Source organism: Stylophora pistillata, chromosome 7, assembly GCF_964205215.1.
Source record: "Stylophora pistillata chromosome 7, jaStyPist1.2, whole genome shotgun sequence".
Classification (NCBI taxonomy): domain Eukaryota; kingdom Metazoa; phylum Cnidaria; class Anthozoa; order Scleractinia; family Pocilloporidae; genus Stylophora; species Stylophora pistillata.
This window is the reverse complement of record NC_142525.1, coordinates 31,020,240-31,045,099: the sequence shown is the minus strand read 5'-3', so window position 1 is coordinate 31,045,099 and position 24,860 is coordinate 31,020,240. Positions and strand designations below refer to the sequence as shown.

At 37.9% G+C, this 24,860-nt stretch overlaps 3 protein-coding genes across 4 annotated transcripts; 1 reads left to right on the top strand and 2 right to left on the bottom strand.

Annotated features, from left to right (window-relative positions):
* Nucleotides 1–312: 312 nt before the first annotated feature.
* Nucleotides 313–8,784, bottom strand: LOC111330977 (solute carrier family 9 member D1). The gene is made up of 11 exons (XM_022935992.2): nt 7,683–8,784; nt 6,512–6,604; nt 5,806–5,995; nt 4,450–4,635; nt 4,209–4,314; nt 3,232–3,304; nt 2,994–3,083; nt 2,765–2,825; nt 2,063–2,142; nt 1,445–1,591; nt 313–1,313 (listed from the first exon to the last, which is right to left on the bottom strand). The coding sequence occupies exons 1-11, from the start codon at nt 8,616–8,618 to the stop codon at nt 1,164–1,166; spliced, it is 2,112 nt and encodes a 703-aa protein (XP_022791727.1). The 5' UTR covers nt 8,619–8,784; the 3' UTR covers nt 313–1,163.
* A 76-nt stretch (nt 8,785–8,860) lies between these two features.
* LOC111330986 (centromere protein I) lies at nt 8,861–21,621 on the top strand. Of its 2 annotated transcripts, none has more exons than XM_022936011.2 (23): nt 8,861–9,047; nt 9,138–9,266; nt 9,787–9,905; nt 10,154–10,261; nt 10,367–10,415; nt 10,870–10,916; nt 11,563–11,652; nt 11,856–11,912; nt 12,049–12,117; nt 12,474–12,602; nt 14,098–14,218; nt 15,461–15,546; nt 15,670–15,787; nt 16,014–16,078; nt 16,184–16,299; nt 16,930–17,032; nt 17,194–17,247; nt 17,684–17,808; nt 18,111–18,159; nt 18,636–18,772; nt 19,401–19,500; nt 19,987–20,028; nt 21,097–21,621. In XM_022936011.2, the coding sequence occupies exons 1-23, from the start codon at nt 8,984–8,986 to the stop codon at nt 21,190–21,192; spliced, it is 2,073 nt and encodes a 690-aa protein (XP_022791746.1). In that variant the 5' UTR covers nt 8,861–8,983; the 3' UTR covers nt 21,193–21,621. The 2 variants fall into 2 exon arrangements, with proteins under 2 accessions (XP_022791746.1, XP_088583278.1); XM_088727152.1 differs by having other exon boundaries at nt 12,049–12,121; nt 12,478–12,602.
* Nucleotides 21,464–24,345, bottom strand: LOC111330999 (protein disulfide-isomerase 1). The gene is made up of 3 exons (XM_022936023.2): nt 23,692–24,345; nt 22,689–23,154; nt 21,464–22,084 (listed from the first exon to the last, which is right to left on the bottom strand). Exons 1-3 carry the CDS (start codon nt 24,030–24,032, stop codon nt 21,776–21,778), a joined length of 1,116 nt encoding a protein of 371 aa, XP_022791758.1. The 5' UTR covers nt 24,033–24,345; the 3' UTR covers nt 21,464–21,775.
* Nucleotides 24,346–24,860: the final 515 nt, after the last annotated feature.

The following is a 24,860-nucleotide window of genomic DNA, read 5'->3' as shown; positions in this document are numbered from 1 at the left end:
GAACTCGGTTTTGTTTTACGACATTTGTAAGAGATTATAATCTCTTGAAGACATTCGTTTACCATAGGATAACATTCATTTTGTATTTCATAAATAAATTCTAGTATTTTTGTTCAGTGGTTTACAGAATCATTGAGATCCAAGTGTGCTGCCTTAGCTTTAGTTACACATCGGCCGTATCCATGGCTCTACGAAAACTCAGCTGAAAAAATTTCCAAAGCAATTCTATCCCAAGTTTAAAAATTGTGAGAGTCTAGGAATTCCCATAAAACTATTCTTGTAAAATTAAAGTTTAAAAACGTGTGCAATCAATCCTTTACTGAACTGGTACCAAACCCTTTATTTCATATTTCGACAAAATATAAACCTTTTTTCCAAATAAATTACGTTAAAGATATAACAAGATTTTACAAATAAACCGAACAATTAGGGCAAAACTTAATTTGTCTTATCTTCTGGATTAACAATCAATTATTACGCCTGTTGTATGTTCATATATTAATTATTTCGATTATCAAAAAAATAATACATTTTAGTAAATAATTAAACGCTCATTTTTATGTTGGATATGTACGTTTTGGTTTCATAAATAGCTATTCCGATCTTCGAAAATGAGGAAGATGTAACTTATCTGGCAAATGCGGGCAAAACGCATTACAAACGCAGTTTGAACAAAGTTTCTCTCTTCATTTCCTACCAGGCTCAAGCTTTAGGCCCTGTTTACAAGCAAGTAGGGTAACCCTAGTGCTAGGGTTATCCTGGCAGGAGGGTTACCCTAACGCTCCCACATTTCTTCTTTTTTTCATCGACGTGTTTACAAGGCAGCTAGGGTTACCCTAGCGCTAGGGTAACCCTAGCTGAGCGCTTGGGTTACCCTAGCGCTAGGGTAACCCTAGCTGCCTTGTAAACGCTCTGCTGAGGATAACTCGCCTACCCGGGACAACTTTTTACTTGTTTCCAGACCCTTTGAACATTGATAACAATGCGTGCGGTTACCAAGCATACGTAAGTTGTCCCGGGTGGTAGGGTAACCCTACCTGTGAAATTTTGCTTGTAAACCCGGGCTATCTTTGACCCGCCTGCTAGGGTAACCCTAGCACAAGGGTTACCCTCCTTGCTTGTAAACAGGGCCTTAGAAGTTTCGTAAAAACCATAACATGACATTAGACTGTTCTGGCAGCTCGTTTACTCGTCCGCTCTGAGCCAGAATTCATCCATAATTTTCGGCTTCCAAATTTCCACAAGGAAATTCTCCACAACAGAGGAGCAAGAAGGAGGCTAATTGTTGTAACACTGAGGATGATCAGATAAACCTGAAAATTTAAAAAATAAAAAGAATGAAGTTTCATAAAACCTGTTATCTCTGCCGGTCCCAACAACGTAAAGAGAAAATTACACGAATTACATCTCCTTAGAAGATAACAAAAGAGGAAAATAAACTCGCCTCTCTAGAAATGAGATGAAACCTCCTCGCTCGGCTTCCCAAAACGAACGAGAATTCACTGACTTGAGCGAGTCCAGCGGCAACGATGTATTTTGTGCTTCGTGACTCACATAAGAACATCCGAAGAACAAACACAGAAACAACGAACTGCAATAACAACAAGAGTCAAATTAGAGAGTTTTCCTAGTGACTGTCGTTAAACCAAAATCAATTCAATCACCACAGCCAATCAAAATATAGTTCGATAGCACAATAAGCCAAAATTTGAACCACAACATATATTTTGTCTAAACCATATAATTTTTCCGCGTCCTCAACCCGGAAGTAAATCTGCGTTCAAGCTATCAGTCACTTGAAGTATTCCTATTTGCGGCGGTTACGACAAAAAGCCTTTGTTTGAGGGCAAAGTCACCTGTCATGGAAATGAATTTGCAATGTTTTCCGAGCAGAATCTCTCGATGCTCCAAATTCTAAATTATTGGTTCGGGAACTCCTACTGCACTTCACGCAATGAATGCGGTTTGAAAGGCCTCCATAGGCAAGCTGACTAACGTCAGGTACGCCATTACGTGAGAGAACTAAGAGCGGAGGGGAGGGGAGGGAGGGGGAAGTACCCACCTTCACTGATACAACTCCCAGGGTGAGCGTCAACACGAGAGGAAATTCATTCAGCACAAACGTAGGAAAAACATGTAGACCTGCAGATGGAACAAAAGCAGTGATCAGAAATAAAATGAATTCTCGTGCACTCCAATTTCCAAACTATCTCCTGAGAAGCTTTTGTAAAACGTTGAACAATTTCAGGTTACAAGTGTCAAACATTCTCAAGGTCCTTAACATCTCAGTTAAACCTTTGATCCCTGAGAGTGACTAACATCTAATTTCTCCTTACAGTATCACCCCTGAATCACACTCTAAGGTCATGAGAATTAAGAAAATGATCACCAACTAAAGAAGCTCTTGATTATTAAACAAATTCTCCTTGTCAGCACCTTAGGAAATGTATAGAGAACAGTATGGAGAATATGCATACTGATGTTACGGTGTAAAGGGTTAAAGGGCTTAGCCTCGCTGAGTTAACACCAAGGCTTGTGTATAATTTTTTACCTTTGTCATTTACAATCCATGTCAACCCTCTCAATCTTTGCCATCCACGTTAATTTTTGGTTAAATTTTGTCTCTTAGACATTCATTTAACCTGGCAAACTATTATTTTGTACTTTTCTTTTGTGCCAATAGAGTTCTTTTCTACATCGCAAAAAAAAAAAGACTAAAACCTTGACACGTCTCCCTGATGAACCAAAAATGCTCTGTACTTACCGATTGAAGCGAAGAAAAGACATGAGAAGAAATCGCGCAGAGGTTCGACAAGTTCGTTCACCTGAAAATAATGATTCACCAACAATAATACCGATTATTCAACAGCAAGGTCATCAAATTGTGACGAGTTTTAAGCTACTAGGGGGTCATTACTAGATATAGACCAAATTCTCAGAACCAGCTAACAAAGAAATGTATTGTGACCAGTAGGGAGAATTTTGATGCTGACCTGATGTACAAGATGTTCCCCATTTGAGCTCAACACAACACCAGCCACAAAACAGCCCAGCTCCATGGAGATTCCTAACTGTTCTGAAAGCTGTAATAAAACAACACACGATAAAAAAAATAATCGAACAAAAAATCAGTGAGGAAATAAATATGATTTAGCAGTAAACACCCACTGTTACACTGTCATACTTTTACTACATAATTGTCCACTTAACGTTGATTACGGTGACACTTACCATCAACAGAGAAAACGCTGTTGAAACAGTCGCTAAAAGTAAAAGTTCTTTACTGCCAGTGTCTTTGATAAATCTGATGGGAGAAGAACAGTCATTAATTAAGGATTACTTGTGGATTGTGGAAAAGATAGTGGCTTGATAAATTCATTGATGGGATCCAAATTGAGAGGTTTGGGTGTCAGCCCTGGCTGGTTCAATTCAGAAGTGCTCTTAGAAACTTAACTCTTCCCTTTACCAGCCCAGGAATATTATAGGAAAATTCATTACTTGACGAGGGAATTCCGCATTAAATTGCACGTGAAAACCGCTATCGCACTCATCGCTTCGCGATTCGTGCGATATCGGTTTTCAAGTGCAATTTAATGCAGAATTCACGAGTGAAGTAATGGAATTTCCTTGAAGTGCATAACTGAATTAAATGGGTGGAAAAAAGGAAACAGTATTACTTAAAATTGTATGCTTATGTAGATGCGAAACAATATCACTTAGCCTCGTTTTCAACTCGCAATTCCACGCTAAATACCGCGCTTCGTTAACCAATCAGAATGCGAGATTTTATTCAATTATGCAATTCTAACTGGTAATTAATGAAGTGTCATCTTATGAAATACTGGGGGGGACTCACATCCAATCTTACTTAATTTCCACCTGATACCTAAGAGTAATATCTTAATTTATCAATAAATACATGTTGCAGCTGCAGCTAATAGAGAGATATGGGTCATGTGAAAATGTTTGAGTCTACCCCAACTGGTAAGTTATTCGACGGTTCTTTAAACCATTTTCTTTTGTTTTCAAGATGCATGTTATTCACTGGCACAAGTAATCTGCTGGCTTTTTGCTCACTTGATGTAAAAAATTGGTCAGTGCAGGTAATCTGACAAGCTGGTAAATGGCCACAAATTAGCTTACCAGAAGGGCTAAGAGAGGTTTCCTTGTGGCTTCATGTTACAGAAACTACATGTTTGAATACTTACCTTAATACTGGTCCAACAACTTTAGATATCACAAAACACACAAACATGAGGATGACAAAGGAAAGCAACACCTCAAACAACATCACTATGGTGTTTGCAAAGTCATCTATAAGATAACAAAAATTATTTCAATTGATAAATGTCCACTGCTAACAACCTAAAAACTCTACAGACAAACTCAGCACATTTATTTCAACTTTAAAGGAGTTCTTCAAGAGAAACACAGGTCTGATAATTTTACCTGAATTCCCATGATCATGCCCACTGATGATATTGTGCACTGCGCCAGTACTAGCTTTAGCATTTGGTGATTTCCCATGGCCTGCCAGTGCAGGAAGAAGTGCAACTAACAAACCCAAGTGGACATCTTGCATCACAAGAATTCCTAACAAAGAACTGGTGTAGTCACCATCTCCATTAGTGTGTTCTGCATATGAAAACAAATCATTTTAAATTAATCATTCATAATTTTTGAATTTGTTGAATAAAAGAGATACAATGAAATATATGAAGTTCATATATTTTTAGATACATATGATGTACGATCCTCGCAGTAGATAGCGCTATTTAAGCAATAGCAAAAATCAGACCTGAAAGAAAATCAGGCCTGTACGGGATTCGAACCACTGACCTCTGCGATACTAGTGCAGCGCTCTACCAATTGAGCTAACAAGCCAACTGGGAGCAGGCCGTTAAGTTGATTCGTAATAAACCCGTGAAAGTGATAAATGAGATACAATGAAATATATGAAGTTCATATATTTTGAACTGTGGTATTAGATACATATGACGTACAATCCTCGCAGTAGATAGCGCTATTTAAGCAATAGCGAAAATCAGACCTGAAAAAAAATCAGGCCTGTACAGGATTCGAACCACTGACCTCTGCGATACTAGTGCAGCGCTCTACCAATTGAGCTAACAAGCCAACTGGGAGCAGGCCGTTAAGTTGATTCGTAATAAACCCGTGAAAGTGATAAATGAGATACAATGAAATATATGAAGTTCATATATTTTGAACTGCGGTATTAGATACATATGATGTACGATCCTCGCAGTAGATAGCGCTATTTAAGCAATAGCGAAAATCAGACCTGAAAAAAATCAGGCCTGTACGGGATTCGAACCACTGACCTCTGCGATACTAGTGCTGGCCTGCTCCCAGTTGGCTTGTTAGCTCAATTGGTAGAGCGCTGCACTAGTATCGCAGAGGTCAGTGGTTCGAATCCCGTACAGGCCTGATTTTTTTCAGGTCTGATTTTCGCTATTGCTTAAATAGCGCTATCTACTGCAAGGATCGTACATCATATGTATTGTTGAATAAAGTTTAAAAGTTTGCTTTAGTGTATTTTAGGTTTAATTTTTTCCTTTATTGCAACATAACCTCATTGGTAAAAAATACCCATTTTACCCCCTTTGATTAAAAAATCAGGATACCATAAGATGCCACTTGTCCAGGCTGCCTTGGGGGCTTGCAATGAAGTTAGTGAAACAATTTCCAAGTGCTCCAATACAGTCTAACTTTTGACTTCTGACCAACAACCTTGTGCAAGCAAGCAACAGGATACACCAGAACAATCATTACCAAATACACTACCTTTTGAAGAAGTATCTCCACTCTTGCTTTCTACAAATTTTGCCACAAGTGGTGTACTTGAAAGAGAAAGGCATGCTGCCACAAATGCGCTCTGTTTGGGGATAATTCCAAAACATACTCCCCAAAAAATACCGAACACAATCATCAGTGCCATAATTAGTGAACTACCACCAACTGCCACTTTCCATACCTAAAAAAGAAATAAAAACAAACAAATTGAATATAGAACAACAGTCAATAAGTTCATACCTTATGGGTAAGCAGGATTTTCCAGTATGGGGGTTTTAAAGTAATACCTTTCTGGCATTTGGAGTGACACAGATTGTTTTCTTATTGAAAAGTATCACTTTTTTCAAGGAGGGAAATCAAATGCACCAAACCATCCCCCTTTTAGCAACAGCTGTGAAGTTCACTGGATGTGATGAGATTGTTACTTCTCTCCTCTAGCTGCTAAAGATTTACTTGTAAATTAGCGAAAAGAATTTGGTGTTAGATCAAGATAACAACTTCTACCTGATAAGTTCAAGTATTCTCATTACCTGTTTGCTGAATAAAGTGTGGAGATAAGTTACATGTTAATCACTTCTACGAGTTAGAGGGGTTAGGAATTCTTCATTGCAAGCAACTTATAATAACTCTAGATTTGTTCTAACAAAGGTCAAGAAACAAAAGCAAGACAAAAAATAAAAAAGGAGAATTACTTTACCCTTTTTATTCTGTCTGGTGAAAATTCCATGCCAACTGCAAACAGAATAAAGAAGACCCCAAATTCACCCAGTGTTTCCACCTGCACAACTGTCTGTTCGAAAGTAAATAATCAATATTAAACCACATTGAAAATCATGCTTAAAAAAATTAAACAGCAATTAATAAATAATCCTCCCTGGTAACTTATCAAGTTTTACCATATTTGAATACCTATGGTGTACCTCATTTTGCTGAAAAATTTTTAACTAACTAACATCAGCTGGTTGAGACAAATTGAGAGATTAAACAAGACTTACCTATAAGTTGAAGTTTGATCGGAGTTCTATTGAGTCATCAAACTGCACCAAGGGATCACATACCCACCCTGTATCATCGTACATCATAGATGATGTTTTTACCCACCTGCACTGGGTTCTACTTCTTGCATCGTTGGTCTTACATTCAGACACTCACATTTGGCTATGAATACTGATTATGTGCATTCATTTAGCTATCTCCTGTGATCCCTAGGTACAATTTGATGACTCAATAGAATTCTAATCAAACTTCAACTAACAGGTAAGTCTCACTTAATCTATCAATTAACTTACTCTTTGTTTTTTTTTTTCTTTGAGTCTCCCTTCATAATGTGGAATAACCCATTTTTCATTAAATTCCAAATTGAACAATTTGTATTCAGTTGACCCAAGCAGTGTTCATATCCAATATAAGCACCTCAATATTCAACCTCTTGCAAAAGCAGATAGCTCTTTACAAAGACAACTTTTCTGGCCAAGAGTTTCTCTGTACCACAAGCTGGAATATATGGCTTCCCTGGTTGGGGACTCAACACCACAGACATATTGTCTATTTTGACTGATTAGAACAAATTTAGGTCTTAAAGAAAGATGCCTTTGTCTTTTTACAAGTATGGGACAGAGAAAAAATGAAATTTGCATCTCCATTAAAGGGTCAAACTTCAGAACCTATGATTCTGATGTCCCGTGGTGAATCAGATTTTTAACTCGCCCCATGCCTACAACAAGACAAAAAAGTTTTTCTTTATTTCATTTATAAACTCAAATCTAAATATTTTGGTATCATTGTTTCCATATTAAGTTTCATAATTTTTGTCTTCACCCTCTCAAATATATGTGTGCTGTAGTAATAAAAATAATTACTAATCAAACCTTGATCATATTCAATCCAGATGGTCCTAGAAGCATACCACTAATTACAAATGCAAACATTGTTGGCAACTGAACTAGTGTACAAATACAGGATCCAGAAAATGACAAAACCAAAATATAGATGATATCCTTGATGAAGTGTACATCTTCATGTGGAATAGTCGCATCTTTAGCTTTGGCTAAAACAAACTGATTGCTTTGAGAATCAACAAGAATGCTCATTTCATTTTCTTTACCAGGCTCAACCACCAATGTCTCGTTATCACTGTCTTGACTATCTTCATCAGCATTCAATCTAACAACAGCTTCAATTGATGCCCCTTTGGCATTTCTTGTCTTCTCAAATGTTTTCTCGTCAAGTTTTTCTTCAAGTTTATCAGCTGCAAATGAAACGTCATCTAAAATACTGCCAATAATTTTCTCCAGACGTGTGCCATTGGTCTGCAAATCCGCATGTTTACTGGCAGAAAAAAATTCTTTTTCTGCGTCGCTGATTGCATTAAAATGATCTTCTTGTTGTAACGCTAAAAGTTTAAGTGCTTCAAGTCGTTGTTTTATAGCTTCTTTCATGTGGACTACAGACTTATAATCCTCCAGTAGTAATTTTCTCAAGCCATTAATGGCATCAAAAACTGCTCTTTCTGTAACATTTAGCTCGTTCCTAAAGATTGTAATCGCTTTTACTTGAGCGTTCGTGAGTTCTTTACGCTCTTTCGGATTTTTGCTCGCCAGTATATTAGCTAACTTGTTTACAACCCTTTTCTTTGCCTTGAATAGATGGCTTACATACTGGCAAGTTGAAGGATTCCAGCGTGTAAGATCATCTTTGGAGATCGCTGCAAAAGTACTTCTCGCAGCGTCACCGGTACCTCTATATGAGAGGAGTAACAACCCAAACAGCGCCAAGTAATCGATAACATTACTTCTTAGCCGCATCGTACTGGAGTTTTCACATTGGCTGTCCTATGCGATAAATCAAGCTGATGTAATGCGTCACTGAAACTTATAAAAAGCCCACAAGAAGACATTCTTGCCTAAATATTTCAGGTTTCCATGACACAAATGTGTACTCCTACGACTCCACACTCATCCGCCATTTTTGATTCTGGCCCAGAGTTCAGTTGGCGATAAGTGTTATCCTGCAATGGTGTCTGGGACTGTATGTTTGAGTTTTGGCGCGCCTGGCATTAAAAGATTGTTTTCAAAATATGGAGGACGTGCGATTTTGCTGAGTGCTCGTCGGCAAGATAATTTTCTTGATAAATTTCTCCTTACCAGGCCTTAGCTTTGCGAAATAAATAATGAGTGACGATGGATCAGGTATTTTCAAAGCTGAAGAAGCCATTAACTTTTTGGAAAACGAGGGTAAACGAATGTATCAAAATCTCATTTATATATTTGTCTGTAATTTGCAGTGTTAATTTTATCCTAATATCAACTGAGTTTTTTTCCTAGAACCGAAAGGTAGAGTCAAAGTCGAGACTTCTCTAGCAGTTGAAAGGATTGAAAGTGTTGCTTACAGCAATGGTCTTCCACCTGATCAACTTGTGAATTTAGTCAAGATAGCGACTGGTGGAAAATATGGTTAGTTAGCTATCGAATGATCGATCAGAATCAGCTGCCTTGGAATGTCGTCATTATATGTGAACATTTTCATTTGACGACGATGTTCTAGATGTTTGCGTTGTAGTGTAAAATGGAAATTCACTTCTTTCAAGAATTTATTTAACCTAGTTGGATTTGTATTGTCTAATCATTTGAAAATTTTTTCCAGATGATTTACTAACCATGATCCTTAAACAGCCATATTAGAATACAAACAAACTTCTCTGAAATTATTTTTGAGCAATCTGAGGTGAATGAGATAGTTTTTATTACTTGTTATCATATTGCTTGGCCACTGAAAGAATAACTGATCATGCAGTATCAATATTTTAAATTCATCAAATTACTAGTTGATAATAACAAAAATACCATGTTTATATATGTAATAATTTGTAATCATTACAAATTAAAGACGTGAATTAGCAAAATGAATCTGAAAAAAAGAGACAACTGATTGTTAGTGATTTAAATTTCTTATTCAGTATTTTATTTATTTCAGATGATAGTATTTCTTCAAGGCTTATCAGATCCCTGATTCCACAGAAATCAGTTCCTGGGTTAGCAGTTGTGATCATAGCATCAAGGATTTGTAGTAACAGACTATCTATGAGCATAAAGGTAAAAAAAATAATGATAATAAAGTAATAATTGCTGAAAATCTATTTTTGAATGTTGAATGTTTTTTAATGTATTCATTGAACAGTTTGAAGAACAAAATGATATCAGGTAAATTTGTTGTTTTTATGCCTTTTCATGAATCAATAGTAATGTGGCATTACTCTGATCTATCTGTTAATTAATAGACTTAAAATACCATTTCATTTGCTGTTAAGTTGAGCTCAATCTTTACAACTTTTGTCTATTAGTGTTTGTTACTCAGATGGATCGTACTTATCTTTAACCTTATTGATGATCTGAAAGATGTGCATTCTCTGTATGGAATCTTCTTCCTCTTTTTGGAGAGTGACACTTTGGTAAGCTTCACAAAAATTGATTCATCACTTGCATTCTCTGATTTTGTCTCTTGATGCAACTTACTGATGTTGAGAAGTGATTGAAAATGGTAAACTTGTTTTCAGTGTCCTCATTTATGCCATCTCTTATATTACTTGACAAGAAAGAAAGATGGTAAGATATGGATGATGTAACTTAATATGAATATTTTGTTTAGAAAGTAGATTTCTGTAGAATCCCCTTTTTTCAGGTGAAATGCAATACTGTTTTTATTTTTGTGAAATATCTGTCTTACTATGACCAGAATTGCAAACATTAATTTAACTTTTCATGATAAAATTCCAGAAGTAGACTAAGTTGATTTTGTCCACCTGTTACCCTCATTTCATGTTGATGTTTATCATCTCAAAATGTGTTTTACCGGAAAATAAACTTAAATACAAATTGTATACTGATTCTTGAGGATATGTCATAAAATGTTCATATTTAATGTGTGGAAATTATGCATTTAAACTCATCTTTTTTAATCTCTATCTTGAAAAAAAATCACATGATGGCATTTGTTCCCAAATTACTCAACGTCAATCATCACTGTATCATATTTGAAATCTTTCAATGTTTTGATCAGTGAGGAATTTTAGGATCAGAAAACTGCTGGATCTACAGCATCGCAGGGTGAGTTTTTCCTTGCAGCATAGCATATCTTTGTTGTAATAATTATCATTTTTGTCATATGAAAAATACTTATGGTGTACATGATATTCTACCTTCAGATTTGAGAACATGATGTTAAACCAAACATATCCCCTAGTTGATATTTTTCTTTTTCCTCATCGTCCTGACTATTCTGGTTAAAAGTGTGTTTGATATTTCATGAAGAAATTCATATTGATTAACTCTTTGGAATGAAAAGGTTAATAATGTTAGGGGAGTAGTGACTCTTCACCAGCGTAAAGACCTCATAAAGTAAAGTAAAGTCTGTTTACGAGCCTAGTGGCCCATTTGGCCGGTGCTTAACTCCGGTTTCTTTAGCATGAAGCGACTAGGAGTATTTCTACTCCCCCCTGGATGGGATGCCAGTCCATCTCAGGGTTACCCCCAGCATTAAATTGCCGGTACCCATTTATACACCTGGGTGAAGAGAGGCACTGTGAGAGTAAAGTGTCGTGCCTAAGAACACAACACAATGACCCGGCCGGGGCACGAACCCAGACCACTCAATCCGGAGTTGAGCGCACTAACCATGAGGCCACCACGCCTCCAAAGACCTCATAGTTGATGTCAAAATGTTTACAATCGTGTTTTTGTTTCTTGTTTTCAGGGAATGAAACCTTATCTCTGTGCCTTACTTGCTGTTTACAAGAGACATTGTCCAAATGTTGTTACCATGGCAGTGACAGCTTCTACTACGGTACATATATTTGGTTGGTTTGACAATGTTCTAAAGTGAACATGTATTGAGCCCTAGTATAGTATTGTATAGAGAACTGTTTTGTCTTGCAATTTTTTCACACATGACAACAAGATAATTACCCACAATTCATGTTTACCACCTCTACACTCCTCTCTCAATGCTTTTGGAATTCATAATGTTGTCCCAAATTCTTTTCATAGAGATTATGGTTCAAGGAAACAGACAAATCCTGGAGGGAGGCAATCAAGAAGGTCCAGGTACCTAATAGAATGTTAAAAAATCTTTAATTGAAAACAATTAAGACAGACAAACTGATTAATTGATTCACCACAAATGCAGAATTGTCAAAGTTATTTATCCCACTAACACCTGTTTGCTTCTTTACTTTCACAGCTCAAATATGATACAAGAGAAACAGTGGAAAGTTTTTCCCTTTCAGTGAGGACAGCTAAAAGTGTTCCAGTAAGTCAAATGACCCCCCCCCCCACCCTCCACAGTCTCAAAATTTTACGGCCACTTGTATCGTACAGTGGAAAAAAGTGCCTTTGCAGAATCATACCTTCGTCAGTTTTGAACAGATCACTCGCAAACTTGACAACACTCTCGTTTATTGAGCTCTTTCCAGCGATGTCGATAATTTTCTCTGTCCTAATAAAAAAAATAAAGTGGATACTTGGTATCGTTCTGCGTGTGTTTTGCTTTTTTTCTTTTAGAAACTTTCTTCGTGGTTTTTTACCCAAGGACAACTTCCCACTAATGAAAACCAAATCCTCCTAACCTTTGTATTTCAATTAAAATTTCTTCATTTGTACTTACAGGTAGCAAAACGACGAAAACTTATTGGGAACATTCCCGAAATACAGACAGCCACGATAAATGAAAAGGAAATTTCCATCGAGCAGCTCTTCTCCTTTGAGGATCTTCTTGCAAACATTGAAAAAATAGAGGTGAACGAATTACACGTAAAAATCAAACAAATGCCACTGTCATTCTGGTTTTGTAAAGACCTCAGTGTGTGCAAATTCTCGCGCTGCCCTCTTCATTTAAGCTCCCCTGTGATAATTAACAATTATTCCACGAGCGCGCGTTGGATATGAGATGATAGATAGCCAAAGAGGCGCGTAGCGCCGAGTTGGCTATAATCATCTCATATCCAACAAGCGCGAGTGGAATAATTGTTTTATTAAAAACGTTAAATTAAATTATTAAATTTTATTAAAATTTTTAGCTCCTTTTAATTTTAAGCTGACGCGTACGCTTACCATATTTGTAGATTATGGTATATATATATATCTTATTATTAAAAACTGGATCATTGGATAATGCAATTCAAGACTTTTTATTGGCTTAGCCATTATGGTATGTCAGCCAATATACCATAATCTACAAATATGGTAAGCGTACGCGTCAGCTTAAGATCAAAAGGGAGCTAAACAATCCAGTTTCTTCTTACAAAATAATAATTTCTTGGGGGCGTTTTTAATAAAACAATTATTCCACTCGCGCTTGTTGGATATGAGATGATTATAGCCAACTCGGCGCTACGCGCCTCGTTGGCTATCTATCATCTCATATCCAACAAGCGCGAGTGGAATAATTGTTAATTAGACGTTTTGTTGTGTAGTATCGCTTAGTATTTTTACGAGTTGTGCCGTATTTTGACGAGCCCGTAGGGCGAGTCAAATTACAAATAACGAGTAAAAATACTCAGCGATACAACACAACAAAACGTCTAATAAGTTATTTATTATCCAACACGCCAAACTGTTATTTCAGTGCGGGCGAATTTCGCGGATATTTATTTACGGGGAGTGCGTGACAGAAGTATGCAAAGCGACCGTTGTTGGGTTGCTATTTCTATTTTCTTCATTAAATGAAGAAATTTTCTGGTCGTCAAGCTGTTTTTCTTCGTTCGATTCATCAAATGAACTTGGATCTTTATTTTTCAGCCATTCTGACTCTTCGTCATCGGAAATATGATACAAATTGTCCGCCACTTTTTTTTTGTAACTACAATCCAATTCTTCGCTTGCGCGATGCGAGAAAACCTGTTTAACCGGTACTACAATAGACGAGTACAAATACCGCGTGATATTTGTACTCGTCTATGGCGTTATTTGTACTCGTCTAGGTGTAGTTGGATAATAATGGCTCATATACCATAACGGCTAAGCCAAGAAAAAGTCTTGAATTGCATTATCCAATGATCCAGTTTTTAATAATACCCGATATGCTTACAAAAACTTTTCTTTCAAGTTTGTTAGTACAAGACGATGCTCCGAGCACGGATTGTAGTATTCACATGATTGATAAAGAGGACAAAAAACTGAAATTCAGCTTAGTAATTGCGTCTTTGCGCGCCTTTTTTTACAAATCTTTCCTAGATTATTTGTAACTGAACTTAATTCATGCAAACTCTGATGTTATTTTGTTTTATGGCAGTTTCCGAGCCAGGTGGCCTCAGTGGTCAACTCACCGTTCCTGCAGCACGTTTTAAGCTGTAATCCTGACTTCGTAGTGTTACAAAGATTAAACTTTTGGCTCAATCATACTTTGTACGAAGGTAATAAGAAAGAAGATACTTGTCGCATTGAATGCAAGGTACTACACGAAAGAACTATGCACAAAAAAGATGATTATCGTCAGGAGCCCTGTTATATTGTTCTGTTTTGAAGTGGCAAAAATTAAATTGAAAAGTTGGAAGAATTTTAAGTACGGGTTAGGGATGATGGGAATGATCCCACACCTCACTCACGCGCTGGCAATCGGTTCAAAGTCTGAAAAAGCGCTAGAAAGACTAATATCACCGAAAGCTCGAGACAGACTCGCTAGCTGTAGAGTAAACATGGAATTCGTGAATCACGGTAGGTGGAAAACCCGAACGGTTAAGGGTATGAATCAAATAATTTTCCTAGCCGAAATTAGAGGCGATAACGTGAACAGTTGAAAAAAGATTCGTAAGGAAAGATTATCTGACAGATGTAGTCTAAAAGTACTTTTTAGAAATGTTTACAAATGAAAGAGAAGTTGGGAAAGCTTGAGAATCGTGCGCTGTATGCCATTGCAGGGTTCGACACTTGGCTACCTGCATTACTAGCCACCGGGTTAGTAATTTCTAAAATTTACCAGCCCGAAACACAACTTGGTAGCCCAGATCAATTTTCCTTGAGGTCTGCCTCAACCCTAAACACGCAAACCTTCCTCTACACTTATTGGCAAACTCTTTCAAAATGATAAAGAATGGCGTTTTTTCTTTCGTTGTTATAGCATAATGTGCTATGTTTAAGGAAAAAGCTAGGTAAATTTCAAGTGCGAGGCGATCGTGCAAGGCGATGCGCAAAGCATCGCAACATTGGTAGGGAGAAGACTGGGGAAGACATTGACCATTAAGCACAGAGTCTGGGATCTAGCGATGTTTACGATCGACACGCAAGACAAAAAAAGACGCCAGAGCAGAAGATGAAAGATTTATGCCTTCTTTATCGTTATTATCATTACGATTTAAACGTTCTTGATTTTTTTAATCAACTGTGAGCTTCAAGTAAACTAATTATATATAATTTCTTTCAATTTTTCTACTAGCCAGCGGGCTATATAAACATGGTTCCTTACTAGCCCGACCAAATTTTTACTAGCCTCGGGCTAGCTGAGATGTCGAACCCTGCCATTGAGATACTCAGTAAATCGAGCGAAAGCTGCGTGCTTATTGATTGTTTTTTTTTTTAAATACTACATCTGATAAACAAGATTAGAGAAAAATATCAATAATTAAATATTTTATATAATAACTTTGTATTTTCCAAAGAGTTTCTTAACAGTTCAGCATCAGAATCTGATCCGTATACCTGGATGTTGTTGCGGCAATTAAACCACTTAACTGGCTTTCTCCAAGTAAGCAGTATAAAAAGCTGAAAAATAATTATTTTCGTGATGATTTTGACCTTCAACAGGAAAAGGCGATGTATTATATCCACGCTGTATACTTTACAAAGGCAATATCGTATTTTTTCTTAGGAATCTGTCCCAGCGGTGGAAGCTTTCTTGGTTCGATTCCTGTTTACATGGAACGGACTGGATTTCAGACCATTGATTCTGCAACTCATAACTCATCTGAGTTTATGGCCGTTTCAACGTGAGTCCAAAGTCTGGGTAATGTGATTGCTTAGTTAACGTTTTCAAAACATTTAACCAATCAGAGTGAAGAGCTCATTGGGACTGTTCCTACGTTTTATCGCTGCTGACCGGTTGATGTATTTTGCGGCCGCGGTTGGGTGCTTTAGAAAATCTTCTAGTTTATGCAATTATGAAATAAAGACGTGTCTGTCAGTAAGTACTAACTAGGGTATTACATTTTTCAGGTTTGAATGATCTGGTTCTTGAACCGCTTAGAAAACTTTTCTTTTCATCGTCAGTTTACGTGAAGGTAAGAAATTCAAAAAGGTTTGCCGTTCCTCTTTCCTGTCTTGACCTTGTCTTACCAGATTATTTTTAGAATAAACAATAAACTTGTGGTATGTTTCTGTTTTAGTGTCAAGTTATGTACTGCTTTACTGAACTGCTGAGAAATTTCCTTGCGGTTGAGTTACCACGGCAGCAGGAATTACTTCAAGAAGAGCGATCTCAAAGACCACGTGGTCTGGCTAGGTACGGGAGCGGCCTGAGTACTAGTAACTTTGAAAGAATCAGACTAGTCACTTTCCTAGCCCTTCTTGAAGATGTCACGCAACGCAGCCCTTTAAAAAGAAGAGCGTTGCGTGATATCCCAAAGATTGGGTGCGAAAGAGATAGCAGGCCGAGTGGCTTGATCAGATTGTGCATCCTTGTACCTAGTTCTCATCCCCTTTATTTGTTTGAGCAGGTTGAATTGTGGCAGCTATTTGCTGATGTGGACCTGCTATCTTCCCACCCATCCCACCCCAGGGGAGGACATCCATCACACAGTAATCTCGTGTGTGGGAAATTAACGTCTCCTACCCCAACCCTACAGGAGACGGAACCTCCGTTTATTCGTCCTTATCCGAGAAGACTAGAATATCTAACCATTTCTCGATGTTATAGAAAGGTAGCAAATTCTTCTCAATTATTTTAAGACCTTGAGTGTAGGTCCGGCCGGGGCTCGAACCCTCGACCTCCCGCACAACAGTCCAGCGCACTCTCCATTGGGCTAACTAGCCGGCGGTCCATTTTCTCTGATTTGACCAAGCTGACTTTTGTGCAGAAATAAGCAGTTCATTGGGCGCTCATCTCATGACTATATTCTATTCTTCTCTTCAGTGTCTCGTTGTTTGTTGAAGACGAAGTTGAGGCGTTTGATCCTCTAAAGACCATATATGATTTCATACAGTTTGTGGATAGGGTCTGTGTCGTAGGTTTACAGGTAGGAGAAACGACTCCATGCAACGGTGATATGAGATTGCTGTCAAACGGAACAAGCGTGAGGGAAACCCATCACGTCTTATGCCGAACTTAAGGCTTGTGTTTTCTCTTGAAACATTTGACTCTCTGCTTTGCCTCTTATTTTATTTGCTTCTTTTAAAGGTCGAAAGAGACCATGCGCTGTTACAGCATTGGGTGTTAAACTTCTTTGAACTGGTAAGTTGTCAGTTTGGTCTGTCTAAGCTTGTGATCAATGTATGTTCATTGCTCAACTTTTGTAATGAGAAGACAGTCGAGGTAGTCGACTCTTTGTCCGGTGTCGTCGTGTTTCTGGGAAAAAACGCTAATTCAACAGTGCTTCTACCCACCCAAAAGGAGTGCGGGGGGGGGGGGAGGGGGGGAAGTGGTTTACGCCGTGATGGATAAGGGTTTGTACTGCTCCAGTTCGAGTCCCGCTCTTTGCGCCGCAGCAGCAAGATGTAAAGTCTTAAATTCAACTCTTCGACTACTGATTGTACTTTTTACCTTGTTTCATGTTTCAGGTTTCAGGTTTCAACTTCCCATCAACAGTTTTCTTTGCCATTTGTCCTTATTCCTTCCTCTGGGATCAAACGATTACTGATTGTACTTTTTACCTTGTTTCATGTTTCAGGTTTCAACTTCCCATCAACAGTTTTCTTTGCCATTTGTCCTTATTCCTTCCTCTGGGATCATCTATAGAATGTTGTTTTCTAGTAACTCCATGGCTGTGTCAAGATTGTGTCAAATCATCGTCAAGTAAGAGCGACTATATTTGCCACTCTAGTCTTGATAACGATTTGTCTTCACCTCGCCGTCCATTTCTTTTATGTTGTCAATCTTACTGATTAACATCCATCTTCATGGCTGTGTTCTCGCTAGATACTCTAATTATTACTTGTCTAGTACTCGAAGATATTTTGTAGCTCAATCGTCCTCTGAATTGACAAAACCATCCTCACGGTGTATTCATACAGTTGCTAAAAAAATTAACATTTGGAAATCTAGAGATTGCAGTTTTCACATGAATTCACTGATTAATTAACGCTTCAACGTTTCAGCTTCAAGAAGGAGTTTGAATCCCTGAAGATAACACAAGGAGAATCTCAGGTAATGAAAGAAACTGAGAGTTAACTGCGATGGCGCTTCTCTTGCAGACTTTTGGGACTTTAAGCAGTCAGGACGGCAACGCCACGGAAGACGTCGATTAAAAAACGAGTTTCTACTTTTAGTTAGAATTTCGAAAATGGCTGCATGTGTTTACCGTCTCATAGGGCGCCAGACCTCAAACTCAACATAACGAATAAAAGTAGCGTTGAGTTCCAAATGTAAATTAAAATAACTTGCCGCCGCGGCTTAGCTTCACAGACGACGCGAATTTTGGTGATTTCACGTTGTTGTTTTGCAAAGGCTAAGAAATGTACAAAGTTTGAAAACGCACGTGCTGAGCTATTGTTCTGCCAATTAGATCTATTGTTTTTCCACGTTCTCGTTGCCGTAGCCGTCGTGGTTTGCTTAAAGTCCCTTTTCTCACAATACTTCCAGCGTTATTTCTCATTTAATTTGTTGTTACCTTGTTCTCCCAGGCTTGTCCTTTGGGATTCCCGGATGGTTTTCAAAGTATACAGAGATTTAACCAGTATATCTTGGATATTTGTGACAGTTTGTGGAGAAACAAAGCTTTTATAGACAGGGACAAATCATTTTGTTTCAGCATGCCGAGGTAAAGTTGTAATATCGAACACTCACTGAATACGATTTTTCGTCGGAAAGAAGAAGGCATTTAATTTTTTTACGCGCCGGAATAGTGAGGCGTTTTATAGTTTTGTAGTCTCATTCCCCTTTGTTAACATGTGTCTGGGAATTTAGATTTGAACAGAACCTCCTGTGACCCTTCCGTTGGCCAAGGGTAACGATAGCATCGGCGGCGAATTGGATAAACTGAGGGCCGGTTATTGAAACAAAGTTTAACCATTGTTCAGTGTGCTCTTAACAATCTTAAATCAAGAAAAAATATCACTCATACGTCAAGGTTTTGTCAAACTGTTAAAAGGGCTTCTATTAAGCTCTAAATTAAATATTTAATTATTTGAAAAACCCCACCTCCATTGGTCGTAAAAAACCGCGGCCCAAATTAGACCTTGTTTCGTTTCAATAGCCAACCCTGAGTCTTTTGTTAATTTTTAGTAGTGCTTATGAAAGGTACCTTTGATGAACAAGTCATTTATTAGCACAGGAGATCAACCCTTGCACAGTATAAACAAAACCTGAACAAGAGATTTGAATGGTAAATTTTTTAGTATTTATGATGTAGCCCAAGGATAATCCGCCACATTTTGTTTTCTCATCAGCTCGGTGACAGACTCCCTTGATGTGCGTCATATGAACGAATTGTTTTCAATCCATCATCATCTATCTTTGGCAGGGGAGGCCTGGAAATTTCTTCATCAGGTTCGCTTTCATAAACAAAGAAATTATATACAGCATGATAAAAATCACAATAATCATTTTAGTCACAAACCAAAAAAGTAATCAAAGTCTCTCTGATTTGTCTATAAAATTGTTCCTGATGTATTAACACTTTGGTCACGATTTTGTATGATTTTGTATGAAGCCGTTGGAACCATGTTAGATTCTGATATATTAACTAATAACGCATGAACTGTATACTCATAGCTGGGTTCTAACAGCTGTCGAACATTCATGGAGATGAGAAAAACAACTTTTACGTCGGTAGTTTACCAATCTGCTGAAAATAAATTTTTCAAATTATCTTTTGAGTCAATTTATTTTTAATGTTAATTACAAAGTTACACGAGTATTTTATTTCTTTTGTTCATTTTCAAGCAAGTCTGCTGAAATTTCAAATTGACATTTCGGCACTCGTTTTATTGCTTTTGTTTTTTTTTTTTTAAATCACTTTTTGTTTCCTACCAGACTCAGCCAACTGGAATGAAGCTGACACCGAGTCTTATCAAGGTAGATCCAACTTGCCAATATTTACAGTTTTCATTCATGATGTGCCATTGTATTTCTGGCGCTGAAAATCTTCTTGTTGGATTCAATTTACTCGTTATGTTTTTCTTTTAACCTTTGACCCCCTAACATCAGAAGGCATATTTTCCATACTGTTCTCTATACTTTTCCTTTGGTTCTGACAAGGAGAATTCGTTTAACAATCAAAGCGTCTTAGGTTGGCAATAATTTCCTTTATCACACGACTCGGGAAGTCAGAGGGCCAATAACTAAAATCAACCAATCAAAATGCTCTATTGCCGGTCCAATATTCTTTAAGTATTGGACCGGGCACTGTCCCGAATGGTCCCGAATGATACCACGCTTGTGTCCCTTTGAACTTCAGTCGTATAATAAATCTCTTATTAACCAAGCTTGCTCGGGACCGTACTGGAAGAATATCGGCCCTCGGTCTTTTTTGTACGGACCTCGCCACGCTCGGTCCGTATTGTCAAGACCTCGGGCCGATATACTCCCAGTACGGCCTTCGCGCTTGGTTAATAAGATATATTTATTCTCATTATCTTAATGGATGACCCAGTGCAGGCCACTACTAGGTTTAAAGAGTTAAAGGGAAATTAATTTTCACCTAATTAAAAGACCAATTTTGAACGCCACGATCTCACTCTTTGCCACTCTTTAAAATTCATTTCCATTTCGCGGCACTCAATCACCAAATCATTTTGTGAAAAACATTTAATAGATTTAATTAAGTGTCAAATGAACGATTTGTTTTATTGGGGCCGGTGGGAGCGGGGAATGTATAACTTTTTTATAGACAATTTTGGAGGAGAACTCGTGAAAAATATTCCGCTCTTCACCTGGCCCCGGTTGTTTGAAGGTTGGATAACGCTATGCACTGGATAGATCTTTGTCCGGTGGATAGCGCAGCACGTTTTGCCATCACTTATCCACTGGAGAGAGACTTATCCTTTGGATAGTGTTATCCGCCTTTTATACAGCTGGGCCCTGCCTTGTAGGGCTGGTTACTTTCCCCGAACTTTGAGCATTATAACCCTTTTTCTTCCATAGGGTCGCTCTAGACGTGCTTACATGGAGTTTCTGAGGCAGAGAAATTTCAGTGGAATCCTCGTATTTTTGGAAACATTTATCAGAACACGTTCGTGACATCAGCTTGCAAATTACGCAGTTTGACAATCGTAGTGAAAACTACAAACACGCCACTTTTAACCATGGCCTTTTTAAAAAGCCGGGTGACTTCAAAACAACAGAATCCAAAATCGATCTGAAACTGCACAAGAGGCGACAGCCGTCAACAAGAAATAGAAGTGTTTTGGAACTAGAATAAGCCTTATGTTCCTTCATAAAGGGGTGTACTCCGCAGCTTACCAGTTTGAATATTCTAACTGTACTTAATACACTGTCTGGTCTGCCTATGTGACGTCATGAAAAATAATTTTATTTTTCATTGTTTTTGGATTCTTATTCTTCTCAGAAATATGTTTAACTGTATCTTGTAGACAAGGCATGGTTATTATTGTTACAACAACAAACAAGTCAACTCATCATTAAAAATGTTCTATTTTTTTAGTGCAATTTGCAGTGTTCCAAAGGATGACTATGAAGCCGAAATCTAAGCTTAAAATGATCAACATAATCAATCCATTTTGTTTAAGTGAACAAATAGGAAAAACTTGGTGACTTAAACTATTTTTAACGCCAGAAAGCAGCGTAAAGAATCACAAAAAAGTTATAACTCGTCTCTTTCGAAATGCAAAACCTGGAACTGCTTCAGAATATTTTTGCGTTTCTCGAATTCATCTGCCTTATTAGGGTGCAATGGACCGGCGATCAAGCGTTCCAATCGATCAATTTCCTCGCTTATTATACTTGCGCCGTAACTCATCACGCGAGTCATTACAGACATGTAAAAGTTAGCCTCGGTTTGGAACTTGTGCCTGAGGGCTTTCATTTTGGCTTCTTTTAATATTTCTTCTCGCCTTTTGTAGTCTTTCATAAACTGCACGGCTATTTCGTTGAAGTCATCCAGGAGGCCAGCCTGTTGAAAAAACATTTTTCAATAAACTCCACTCAGCTCTTAATGGCTAACACTGTGATGGCGTAGTAATTTAAGTTTAAAATTGGGTCGATAGAGGAGCGAACATTTTTTTTATAAGAAGATACGTGTTAAGTTACCTCGCGAATTATCCATTTGATAATTTATTCGTGAAATTCTGACTTTTCTTGTAAAGTTAAGCCATAAATTGCAATCCAACGAAAGTGTGAGTCTAGTTCTTGCCAGGTGAATAAACCTTTCTCAAACGCCGGACGCTATATCATTTGTCTGTACTCAATGAAACCTGCTAAAAAATCGCTAAGAATCATTTTTTCATTTCCCCCGGGTTTTTATTACTCTGACGTAATAGGAAATTTAACTGCCTTTTTTCAGGGGATTCAAAAAGACTGGGACGAAAGCGAAGCAAATTTCTTCGCGATTCCAGAAATTCTATAATCCTAAATGCTCGTTATATTGCATCAACTGTCAAGAAGGCACGACCTCACTGGACAGGGGGTTAATGCAAACATGATATCTGCAGTGACACTACATAAGCTTCGTACCAGCTGTAAAATTCACCTTACTTGCAGCTGCTTTAAATACTTACCTTTTCGTTCAGTCGTCCTTTCAGTCTCCTTTGAGTTCCACACAAGGCATTCATAAACGAAGTAATATTTTTCTCGCTGTAGCTTTCTTGGTAGGTTCCAGGCTCGTATATGACTCCGTCCTTGTTGTGTTGGGAATATACCTTGAAAGTCGGGTAATGCGGAATTGTTTGCTGCACACAAATCTGAGGCTCCGCGTCGCAATCAAGTCGGCCAATGAGACACTTGGGTTCGTTTCTAAACGTGACGCCAACATCGTGAATCGTGTTTTGTAAAGTCTTACACAGGTCACAGTTGCCGTTGTAGTAAAGGACCAGGATGCTCCGCGCCCTATCCTTGACGATTCGTTCAAAATTTGTAGAGCTCAGATCAATGACTGGCGTGTGGAAGATGTCTATGTTGAGGTGAAGTACGGATTTGGACCGTATAAAACGGATCATATCAGCAGGAAGATTACCATTATTGTAACTGAAAAAAAAAACGCAACGTCAGATCATTAGGCTCGGATTTTTGCTAAGTCAGGTTACATTTATTGTTAGAACCTAATTGACAAAGGACTCAATTTCAATAAATTTTCAAGACAGTGCACATGTTCCTCAGATTTCAACGAAACTGGCTTCCGTTGAAACCTCTTAGTTTTCTTGATGTACGCTTCCCAAAGAGTTAAATCCGTTAGACGTTGTCACAATTGAGCCAGTTTACCTAACTATCACTGACAGTTGTCTTATTTCCTTCTGAAATATCCCATTCTATGCCAGCAAAGAAGAAGCACATCTTGACTTCGTAGGACAATGTTCCAAAGGTAAATAAAGCCGTCTTCATTACTCTATCTGCGCGAAGACGCGCATATAGTCACATGTACAGATGAACCGATCGAGTGAATGGCTCAGCTCGCCACTGATAGAGTTCTTTGTACCTTGGAACCAGATTTTTTCTTTATTCTCCTTGGCGTATTATTTCTTAGGCAATTTGAAATAAATCGAACAAAATACTGTATCTACTCACGTTTCTTCAGTGATGCTTCCTTTTATGAAGTAACGAAACGCAGGGTAGTCGTCCACCCAATACCGCGTAGCCAGTTTAATTTCTTCATAAGCATTGACTTTAGCGATAACCACATCATCCGCACGGCTTGAAAATGTATCTCCGACCTCTTCATACCGTTCTAACAGCCTCACGCATTGCTCGTGCCAAGGAGCGTAGAAAAACACGAACGCAAATTTTTTCCCATCAACGAATCGGTCAAAATTAGCAAGAGTGAGTTCCTTGACAGATGAATCCTTCTTTGCTGAAGTTAGCACAGTGTTCAAGAAGACGATTGCGAGAAGGTTAAGGCGCATGTACATTTTCTGATGAAATGATTTTTAGTCGACGAGTTTCTTCAGTGGAATACTGCTGTGGCCGTTTGGAACGGAGAATTTTTCAATGTATAAATCCTGTAACACAGCTGTTACCTTTTTTCTCAGATACTGTGACGATGTGGCAGAGAAAATGAGATATCAAGTCTTTCAGTCTATTCGTTGTCTAGAATTGGACCAATAGTCTTAAACTAAGTCGCACTTCTGTTTAATGAAAGGCTCTGTGTCTTCTTAGGATTACGTGTTACTCTGTGAAAAAGAAGGATTTGTCCACTAAGAAAACCACATGTGTAAAATCTTAATACCAATTCATTACAATACTGCAAAACAGCTAATTAAACAAGCGATAGATTTTACTTTCATGTTGCTCTGAACGACACGTCATTGTTAAATCACGATCCTGAAATTCCTCATGACTTTTCATTGTTCGCTTTGTTACTACTATTGATAATATTATTTTTTTAGCAGACTATCGTTTTCATTCCAGGTTTCTACTGATAAATATTAAGTAGTTCCAACTATAAGTTACTTTGATCTTTATGAAAAGACTTCGGAGGGGCCGATTTAAAAATTTTCCTCAAATGCCTACTTTGCTGATGAACTGACTGATTTCAAATGAGGTCCCATTCAATTGCTGCAGTCCTAAATCTGTTGCGATTGTAAATTAATTGTAAATCAGAGTCCACGGGCACTGCACTTGCAACATACGTCAGCTCAGATTTAGCGATGTATTCGACAATCTATAGAACTTACTATTTTTGCAATCTTTGTGACAACACAAGAAAATAATCAAAACCGGTAAAACCTCACTCATAG

Excerpts from the sequence above, each read along its gene's own strand:
- LOC111330977 (XM_022935992.2), bottom strand. The coding sequence starts at position 8,618 with ATGCGGCTAAGAAGTAATGTTATCGATTACTTGGCGCTGTTTGGGTTG. Across the intron at positions 1,592-2,062 it reads TGGGAGTTGTATCAGTGAAG|TTCGTTGTTTCTGTGTTTGT; the intron begins GTGGGTACTTCC and ends TTGTTATTGCAG. Across the intron at positions 1,314-1,444 it reads TTCATCTCATTTCTAGAGAG|GTTTATCTGATCATCCTCAG; the intron begins GCGAGTTTATTT and ends TTAAATTTTCAG.
- LOC111330986 (XM_022936011.2), top strand. The coding sequence starts at position 8,984 with ATGAGTGACGATGGATCAGGTATTTTCAAAGCTGAAGAAGCCATTAAC. Across the intron at positions 9,267-9,786 it reads AGCGACTGGTGGAAAATATG|ATGATAGTATTTCTTCAAGG; the intron begins GTTAGTTAGCTA and ends TATTTATTTCAG. Across the intron at positions 20,029-21,096 it reads TGACACCGAGTCTTATCAAG|GGTCGCTCTAGACGTGCTTA; the intron begins GTAGATCCAACT and ends TTTCTTCCATAG.
- LOC111330999 (XM_022936023.2), bottom strand. The coding sequence starts at position 24,032 with ATGTACATGCGCCTTAACCTTCTCGCAATCGTCTTCTTGAACACTGTG. Across the intron at positions 23,155-23,691 it reads GGAAGCATCACTGAAGAAAC|TTACAATAATGGTAATCTTC; the intron begins GTGAGTAGATAC and ends TTTTTTTTTCAG. Across the intron at positions 22,085-22,688 it reads AAGGACGACTGAACGAAAAG|GCTGGCCTCCTGGATGACTT; the intron begins GTAAGTATTTAA and ends TTTTTTCAACAG.